Source organism: Ascaphus truei, chromosome 7 (genome assembly GCF_040206685.1).
Source record: "Ascaphus truei isolate aAscTru1 chromosome 7, aAscTru1.hap1, whole genome shotgun sequence".
NCBI classification, from domain to species: Eukaryota; Metazoa; Chordata; class Amphibia; order Anura; family Ascaphidae; genus Ascaphus; species Ascaphus truei.
In genome coordinates, this window is record NC_134489.1 from 5,846,030 (window position 1) to 5,856,372 (window position 10,343).

A 10,343-nucleotide genomic window follows, 5' to 3' on the forward strand; every position below is an offset into this window, starting at 1 on the left:
TCCCTTCTTGCGACATCTATCTGCCAGGTACAGTCTGTGGAACAGATACACCGCGATTGCTGCTGGGACTCGACATAAACAAGGAGCACAGACAGAAACAGACAAGTTTCGGAAGCAGAGTTCCTGAATCCCTGGGTGGATTTAAGGCTGTTATTTGCTAAACTAAGTGTAAGTGCATATCTTACCATTTAATCATCTGAATTGCTTAGATATACTGCCCTATGATGTTCCTCTCTTTTTCTCTTTCCCTGCTTTTTTGCGCCTAGGTCATTCTTTCCTATACAATTTCCAGGCGACAATTGTGGAGCCGTGGACCTAATTGGCAGCAATCAGTAGGGTCAGTTGATTTTAAGGGTTATTACCTCTCGTTTCTGACTGATTTGGCTAAGTGTGGTTTTTATTGTAACTACATTAACAATTTGTTGGGAGTTGCGCAGATTGTATCTTGTTTTTATATATATATACATATATACATATATACATATATATATATATATATTTATTTATTTATATATTAATTTATTTATTTATTTAGTGTGGTGCTGTTGTGTGTATTTTTTTAATTGTGGGTAGCGGGGGTGGCCGAAGTGGATATTAGCCCCAACGGTGGTTTGTTTAGGGCTTGCTGGTGGGTAGCGGGAGGGCTTAACCCCTTTATGACCGTAGCGGTATTAACCGCTAAGGTCATGAAGGGGTTAACTGCACCCGCAACCCCCCCGCAAGCCCTAAACAACCACCACGGGCCAAATACCCCCTTCACCCACCCCCGCTACACACAATAAACCTGGCACGGCTGGTTAACCCCTTCATTGCCTTAGCGGTTAGCCACTAAGGTAATGAAGTGGGCTTTAAATGCATTTTTCCTGCCTCGGATGCATGATATTAATGGGTATCAGCTCTGGAGACCCCCGGCATCAATCCCAGGCAGGAAAAAGGCCTGATTTTTTCTAAGTGTTGACCTTGCCGATGCTTCTCCACCACCAACTTGCCAAATTTAGTTGGCGGGATGGATTGGCGTACAAATCTAAATTCTAGAGAGCCGATCAGCAGCGAAAACCTGATCAGGGCTACTAGAATTCAGCCGATTTCAAAAAGTGCCAAAAAGTGGCTTATCGCCACCCGCATGCCGAAAAGTTTTTATCGGGAACAAAAATTGACGATTGTGGCCACTTTTTTCGGCGCTTACTGAATCGGGAAGGCAATTTTTGCAGAAAAATGGCGAAAAAAGCCTTTTCAGCGCCTACTGCATGAGGCCCCAGGTCGGCTTCGTCATGGGTAGACAAGCGTCGGACAATACACGTAAAATTATAGATTTCATCGACCATGTACATCTCTCTAAAACAAAGGCTTTTATTTTAAGACTCGATGCTGAAAAAGCATTCGACAGAATTAGATGGGACTTTTTAGATCACACACTGATCAAATTTGGCTTCCGAGGTCCTTTCCTCGAGGGAATCAGAGCTCTGTATAAAAACCCGTCTGCATTGGTAAAGCTCCCGGGCGGAGGTTCAAGTCCCGTAATAATAAAAAACGGTACAAGACAGGGCTGTCCCTTGTCCCCTTTTCTCTTTGCCCTATCGATCGAACCCCTGGCGGCCACCATCAGAAAAGATATCAATATACAGGGAATCAAGAGGAATAGAAGATATCCCTGTTCGCCAACGACGTAATACTATCTCTGGCGGCGCCCTTGACGTCCCTTCCCAACCTTCAATCACAACTAGAAAAATTTGGCCAGGTGTCAGGATACAAAATTAATAATGACAAATCTGAGGCCCTAAATTTATCCCTGACACCATCCAAGGTAAAACTACTACAAATTAATTTCAGCTATAAATGGAATTCCTCCTATATTCGATAACTCGCAATTAAAATTACGAACTCATATGAGATATTGTTTAAGCGTAACTTCCCCCCACTATTTGCTAAAATTAAAAGAGACCTACAGAGCTGGAATGAACACCAAATCTCCTGGCTGGGTAGAGTTGCTTCAGTAAAAATTAATATCCTCCCCAGAATTCTGTATTTATTCCAAACGCTTCCAGTCCAGGTCCTAGGAGCGGAACTCAAAAATATCCAAAATAATACACTCCAATTTATCTGGAATGGGAAAAAACCAAGGGTGGCAAGACCGGTTATGATGGCACCAAGAGAGAGTGGAGGTCTGGGAGTATCAGATATTTCCAAATATTACCTCGCAGCCCACCTAAAAAAGGCTGCCACTTGGAATAATGACCCAGCGTCTAGCAGCTGGTTGGAGATTGAAGCCACCTATATTTCTCCCCTCTCCCTCCCCAACCTTTTGTGGGTGGGGGGGGGGGAGGGGGGACGAGAGACAACGCCAGGCAGGATGGGCTTGGGAGCAATGAGATGTACATGGGGGATATGGTCAAAAACAAGAACTTAATTTGGCCTAACATCTTCCCCTTCAATTCTGACCCCCATGTTTGGCAATCCGGACTTTCCCCCGGATTGTGATCCCAGGGACCTCAGACTGTTCAAAGCAGCCAATATAACAAAAGCGTCCAATCTACTAATCAAAGGACGGCCTATGAAATTCTCCGAAGCACAGGAAAAATATGCCCCCGGGGGTCTCCCCCTATTCGCTTTCAGACCAGATCAGACACTTTTTAACAACAATCTCCCACAACTCCAAGTTTGAAAACCCTTCTAACTTTGAAAAGATATGTGCAGTAGGAGCATATCGGAAGGGTCTGATCTCGGGGATCTACATGGGACTAGCACGTGCCTTGATACCCGTCAACCATAGCTATATGCTTAAGTGGACTGCAGACCTCAATATAGAAATAGATAGAGAAAACTGGGAGGATATCTGGGAGGCCGCAACCAAAACCTCAATTTATTCCACTGGTACCTCACCCCGAGTAGGCTGAGCCAGGCCTTCCCTGGCCTGTCAGACCTCTGTTGGAGGGGATGCGGCCAGCAGGGAGACCTGGTACATATACTGTGGACCTGTCCCGTGTTGGGCCCTTTTTGGGATATGATCCAAGCCATGGTGGAGGAGATAAGTGAGGTGGGGATCCCACTGGACCTGGTGTCGTTTCTGTTGGGTAAGCCTATAGGAGGCCTCCCTCTTCGGACCAAAAAATTTACATCCTTTGTACGAACGGCAGCCAGCCGCTCAATAGTGGCAAAATAGAAAAAAACTAGACCACCCAACAAGGAGATGGTCCTCACCAGAATCAGGGAAGTCCATCTGATGGAACTCCTATCAGCTCGATTAAAACAAAAACTAGATGAATTCAACAAAACCTGGGAAGCTTGGCCATACGATTAAACCCCCATAGTTTACACAAACTCTGTTCTAGAGCTCGGGGGACGTCGTGACCTGGGCGGCCCTCTTAGGCCGCTCCATGCCCCCTCCCCCCCCCCACTCCCCTCATCCCCCTCTCTCGCTCCCCTCTTTTTTCGTCTCTCCCTTTTAACTATCCTTACTCCTCTTGAAAAGGAGAGACGGGTGCACATCCATAGACACACCCCCTCCGGACGGAGAGGTGGAGTATTCTCTTGGATCCTAACAGGTTACGCGGAAGCTCTAATAATGTCAATTTGTTCAAAAATACCTAATGACTTCTGTACCAGCTTGTTGTGTTATGATATGATGTACCCTACCCTCTGAAAAAACAATACAAATATTTGAAAAAAAAAGAAAGTGGAGGGAGGTTTTTCCTAACTCAGGCGAGTTTGCAAAGTGTCAAACTTGCACCGAAATGCATTTTGTGCTGTGGATCCACACTTTGTTGAAATGTTCGCCAATTTCTATTTGGACCTATGTGTGGGGTGGATTTTAATATGCTATTTGGAGGATTCTCCTTTTGATAAAGATGTTACCTCCTACGGGTCGCTACTGAGGTTCTTAAAGGTTATATTTAACTGTATTCTGTTTACATATAACTTTTTACATGATGTGGATATACAGGCAGTCCTCGGTTATCCGACACAATGCGTTACTCAAAATGGCGTTGTAAAGCGAAACGTTGTAAAGCGAAACACGTTTTCCCATAGGAACACCGTTTAAATGAAAGGTTCCTAAACGTTGTTTATGTGAATGTGTATATATATACACACACACAACGTTGCAAAGCGTCGTAAGAGCGTTGGATAAGCCATTTTGGCGTTATAAAAATGAATATAGGTATGCATTGCATAGCGTTGGATAAGCCATTCGTTATAAAGCGAAGCGTTGTAAAACGAGGACTGCCTGTAATGGGATGTGTTCCGATAGCAAAGGTTTATTTTCTATATTGGTCTATCTCTTGTATGATATACAGGCATACCCCGCTTTAAGTACACTCACTTTAAGTACACTCGCGAGTAAGTACATATCGCCCAATAGGCAAACGGCAGCTCACGCATGCGCCTGTCATCACGTCCTGAACAGCAATACCGGCTCCCTACCTGTACCGAAGCTGTGCGCAAGCGGGGAGACTATAGAGACTGTTACAAATGCGTTATTTACATCAGTTATGCACGTATATAACGATTGCAGTACAGTACATGCATCGATAAGTGGGAAAAGGTAGTGCTTCACTTTAAGTACATTTTCGCTTTACATACATGCTCCGGTCCCATTGCGTATGTTAATGCGGGGTATGCCTGTACAGTACCTGTGAGCATCACCATTACCCTGGGAATAACATATATTACTTCTGGCTTTGGAACCACTGTATGTTTTACTACCGCTACTGTAACAGCAAAAGCAACTGGTAATACTATCTGCCACTGACTGCTGTCCCTGTTGCCTGTTGCATTTACTGGGTCTCTCGTTCCTTCTCTGTCTCCCTTCCTGTCTGATACAGAGCTGGCTAGTAGCTACCCTGTTCCCTGTTGTCTCCCTCTCCTAAGCAACACTCACTCAGGGAGTGGAGCTGCGAGCCAAGTGCTCAAATGTTTCTATGGAATGTTCACCCAAATTCTTTCCAAACTTTTATACAAAGTGGATACACTACTAAATTGAAGTCTCTCTCTCAGACTGATTCACGGAAATCCAACCGATCTGAGGTGGATCCAAAATCCACAAAAAATGTTTCCCCAACTCTAATGACCGGTGTGCCGGTCATCTCTGTATGGCCCCCTCTCTGTACCTTGCTTATCTCCTGCTGGACGTGGATGCTCAGGTTGTAGTTGGCTATTTCCAGAGACTCCATGCGATCTGCGGGGAAGGTCGAATCTGGCAGGATCACGGAGCACTGACAAACCCCCTCCTCATCCAGAGACCCAGACACATTTTTCTTATTCTGGAAAGAGAGATATAAAAGTTTTGGGATCCAGAACATCCCATATAATTAAGGGTAACTAACTACCCATGTTAAGAATTTTACGGAGTGCTTCATCTCTGCAGTTTAAACAGGACATTGTATGTTCTTACCCATGGAACACAGAAATTGACAGCAGATAAGACCCACTTCGCCCACCCAGTCTGCACATTCTGCTATCCACTGGAAAATCTCAGATCCTCCGCTGTTTTATATATTTAGAATCCCCTTGTGTCCATCTCAAGCATGTATCTCAAATATATCTCTTTGTTATATTAACCTTCCCCACCTCTAATTAGAAGGAGCATGACCTCTTGTTCTAGCAGTCCTTATTCTAACTTACTTTGTGTCTGGTTGTAGCCACTACCAGCTTCACATTGCATAGCTAGTAAACTATTCTCACACTAATGAGATCCAAAAGGTTGAAACTTTTGTCTGAGTAAGTTTGCTGACCATGCATTTCTTTACACCAGGCTTCGCTGCAAAAGCTGTGGAAGCGTTAATGGATCCATGACAATGGATAATAAGCAAAACGTGACATTTGCATGTCATTACCTAGAAGCCCCCATGGGGAAAGTCAGGTTTGTGAACCTGTCTGAGACATTTGAATGTGGTCATAAGTATTTTTTGTTTATATTTGCTCTTTCTATGGTAAATACTTCCACCCTGCACCTTATTACTACTATTACTTTATATGCAAATCTCTACTTCTTTTCTCTCTCCTTATCCCTCTTCCTCCTTTATCTCTCACTCTTCTTTCTCTTGTCTCATATATCTCCCTTCTTTCTCTATCGCATCCCTATCTTTCTCCTGAGACATCATCCCCTCATCTCCCTTCTTTCTCTTCCATATCCCCTTCTCCCCCATATCTCCCTCCCTTATTTCTCTCACGTCCCCTTTCTCTCGTTTTCATCTCATTCCCCCCTCTTCTTTACCCTATCTCCTTTTTCTGTAATACTGAATATACCCTCTCCTTACATTTCCTCTCTCATTCCCCCTCTCTCCTCTTACTCTCAAACCCACCTCTCCTTCCTTCCCCTTTCATATCCCTTCCTCCTCTCTCATATCTCATCTCTCATTTTTTCAAAACTCTCTCCCTCTCTATCATATCACCATCTCTCTCAAATCTCCCTCTTCCTCTTCTCTTTCATACCCTCACTCACTCCTTTCTCTCTCACATTCCCCCTCTACCTATTTTCTTTCATATCCCATAACTCGCTCCATTCTCTCATCTCTCACATCCTCTCCCCCACTTTCATATCTCCACCTTACTCCCTTCTTCATCATATCCCCCTTTTCTCTTCTTTCCTATTTCCTGCTCCCTCTTTCTTTATCATGTACTCCCTTGGTGCCCTCTCCTTTTACCCCCTGCCCTTCTTTCTTTTGTATCCCTCTCTTTCCTTTCTCTCTCATATCCCCATCTCCCGCCTTATTGTCTCATGTCCCCCCTCTGTGCTTGGTCTTTCAAATCCCTATTTCCCACCTTTCTCTTTAATACCCCCTCTCCTTTCTCTTTCATATTGCCCTGTTCCTCATATCCCCCTCTCCCTCCTTTATCTCACACATCCCATTCCTCACTCCTTCTTCCCATGTTGTACATATTCAGGCTCTCAGTCATGCATAGTCCAAAGCAATATATATGCATTACCTGGAAGACTCTGTTGCCCTGGCAGAGCCCTACAGACAGGATGAGTATAAGCAGCATCTTGCCCTATCACCTGTGATCTGTTTGCCTTGTACTGTAGCATCGACAGACCTCTTATATAAAGCCATTGCTCTAGGAAGCTTTGAAAGGGACTTTCACCTGTCTCCAAATCCCTTCCCCAAACCAAAGATAATCCCGACCTCTTGACAAATACTTGTTTACATTAATTAATGAATGGCATTTTACGACAAGATGCAAAAGATAACGGCGGAATAGTCAACATGGCTTATAAATTGGTTCATTTCAGAACACAGAAATCAACCTTATTGATGGACGGTGTCCAAATGAAAACAGTACTTGTAAATCCAAGTTTTCTGTAAAGGTTCACTGCCATTGAATAATAAAGTAAAAGCACTTATGGCCAGATCCACAAAGCTCCATTAAGTCAAATAGTCTAAAAAGGTAAAAATGTTATTTCCCCTGAGTTTAACGAGTAAACACAACGCTGATTATATGCAAAAACAACGACCGTTAGGACCCTTATTAGAATATGGCTAATGTAGTTGTAGACAGCTAAGGCTGGGATAAGACACCCTGGCGCTAGCTGTCACCACCGCTGACATTGTATGGCAAAGAGTTACAACAGTTATGACATACAAGGGATTAACTGTCCCCCTTAAACCCCTCAGGTGGCCCAACCTCCTTCCCTGGGGCACATACATAATATGGCTAATGGCTAACAGAAACACAGACTACACTTACACCATAAGCAATAAAATATATATATATAACATACACAACAAATAAAACATTTGAAAGCTTTTAAATAAGCGATTGTCAGTGGGACCTAGGTAGCCACAATGGCACTCAATGGGTACCTGAGAAAAATCTGGGATTTACCCCCATGCTAGTGGACGTCCACCATCTTTAGGGCAATGGGACCCCCGGAACTAATCCCCCCCCAAAAAGCCTGATTGCCAAAAAACAAACAATCCACAGGCCCCACGGCCAACAAAACAAAAAATCCCAGAAAAATTCAAAATGTAAATCTATCCATGCCTGACGGCCTACGTGTAGTCCCAGGCTGACCATGAATAAGATTGCTTGATTTATTGTGATTTCCGCCTATCAGTTATAACATCACAGACTCTGCAAACTAGGGAAGCTTGGTTGGAAAAATCTGTGAGGTCATCAGCAATGGCGGCATACACCTGTTACAGCAAGCAATCTGATTGGTTGCTGTAACAGGTAATGCCATGACAGGTGTTCTGCAACAGCTCTGTATTGACTTCAAAACCTTCAGTTAATTAGTGCAATTGGGTAATTAACGGTATAAAAACTGTATGTATATATACACTATATATATATATACATATATATAGAGCCTCTCTCTGGGAATCTCGCTCTGGTTACATGGCATAGTGTGGTGCAAACCTGCTGGTAACAGGGGGCCCTGGGTATCCCGCATGGTGGTAAAGGGGAATAACAGGACAGGCTTCTGGGGTCTTGCCCGAATAGTACTCACAGGTGCAGCACCTCCATCTCGTGCAGCCCCCAGGTGTATGGGGAGGTCTCTGCAGAAGAATCTCTTCCCCCTCCTCGCAATAGACTTCACTCTCAGGCAGAAGGTATAATAAAACACAGGGTTCTTTAGTTGGCTTTCTGTATTCAGCAGCCACAGATGATAGCAGATAGAGGGTACCCACCCTCAGTATGTCCCTGGATCCACTCCCAGCCAAAGGGCACCGAAAGTGGTCCTTGCTCTTCCCTTATCCCCTGGTGGGATAAGAGGTAACGGTTTCCCACTGCTCCCCTAAGGGAGGGTCTCAAACTGCCATAGCCCTGACAGCTTAGTTTGGGTAAACCTTGCCTCTCTCACGGTAGAGGCAGACTGGATAAATACAGGAAGTACAGTGCATTAAGTACAAATCCAGTAAGCACCACCCCTGTGCCTCTAATTGGATACATGGCCTGATGACACTACCTTCTCTGGCTCACTGCACTACAAGGAGTGGGGAAAACCCATGATTACTCCTGGAAAACCTATCCTTACTAGGCTTTACTGCCAGGAGGAGAGCAGACCTATAGCCCAAAAACCAATCAGGGCTACACTCTCCCTCTGGTGGAATTCAATTTTCCCCACTTGGGCCAAATTTTCTGGGCCATCCTGCAGGTGAACAACCTGGGAAAAACACAAAATGACATTTTATTACTATACAGTGTCATACAGTACATTTGCAGGTTATACACCCACCCACCTTGGATGGTGAAACAACACAGAACTACTCCCAATATGGAGAATCCGTCCTAATAGTAATGGCGGGGATCAGGCTTCTTTACTTCCCGTCCATTATGGTCTAAACTGGGATGTCCACTCCTGGGAAGATTGGCAACTGTGTCGAATGTTTTCCACCTTTGAATAATCCTTCTCACTGTCAAATGGACTTTAAATTGTTTGGAAATTGCCTTATAACCCTTCACAGATTGATGGGCAGCAACAATTGCTTCTCTAAGATCATTGCTGATGTCTTTCCTCCTTGGCATTGTGTTAACACATGCCTGAATGCTCCAGACCAGAAAACTGCTAAAACTTTGGCTTTTATAGAGGTGGTCACACTTGCTGATGATCAATTAATCAAGGGCATTTGATTAGCAGCACCTGTCTGCTACTTAGCATCTTAATTCCTATTGAAGCAGTACGGGTGTACTTAGTTTTTCACACATAGCGTCTCCATTTTGGCTTTATTTTTGTTAAATAAATCATAACATGGTGTAATATGTCATGTGTTGTTGTTCATCTGAGGTTGTATTCACCTAATTTTTAGACCTGCTAAGGAACAGATGATATTTATTATTTCCTGATATGTAAAACCATAGAATTCAAAGACGGTGTACTTTCTTTTTCACACAACTGTGTATATATATACAGTGTTCGACAAGACACCCAAAAATCTACTCGCCCAACCAAAAAATCTACTCGCCACCTAGTCCCGCACCCAACCACCCCGCCATAGTCCCACCCCCAACCCCGCCCCCAAAATATATAATTAAAATACATTTAATAAATTCCTAGTCAGAACAACATTTGTTTTTGACATAAATGTATTTATTGTATTACATTATACTACAATTAGTCCTTGTTACGTGTGTGTGTGTGTGTGTGTGTGTGTCGGATCTAGAAATAAAAGCCAGGTGTGAATGACTAGTTTCCTGAACCCCATAACCAGTGTCTGGACGTCCCCTGCTTCACAATATCTAAAGCAGCAATCCCGCCTGGGATCTTACCCTCATTCCCGCAATGTTATACATTGGAGGGGATGTGTTCCCTACCTGTCTTCTGGGTTAGGGGGGTTCCGATGTCTTCCGTGTGAAGCTTGAGTCAGATCTGGAAGAAAGCAGTATAGGTTATTTCGGTGTAGTAA

General features: G+C 43.9%; 1 protein-coding gene across 1 annotated transcript in view; it reads right to left on the reverse strand.

Annotated features, from left to right (window-relative positions):
• LOC142498659 (olfactomedin-4-like) overlaps nt 1–7,026 on the reverse strand; it is a 28,081-nt gene extending 21,055 nt beyond the window's left edge. The window contains exons 1-2 of the mRNA XM_075606910.1: nt 6,925–7,026; nt 5,106–5,258 (exon numbers count right to left, since the gene is read on the reverse strand). Coding sequence (XP_075463025.1) covers nt 5,106–5,258; nt 6,925–6,981 — 210 coding nt within the window. The 5' untranslated portion in view covers nt 6,982–7,026. The remainder of the gene's footprint in view (nt 1–5,105; nt 5,259–6,924) is intronic.
• Nucleotides 7,027–10,343: the final 3,317 nt, after the last annotated feature.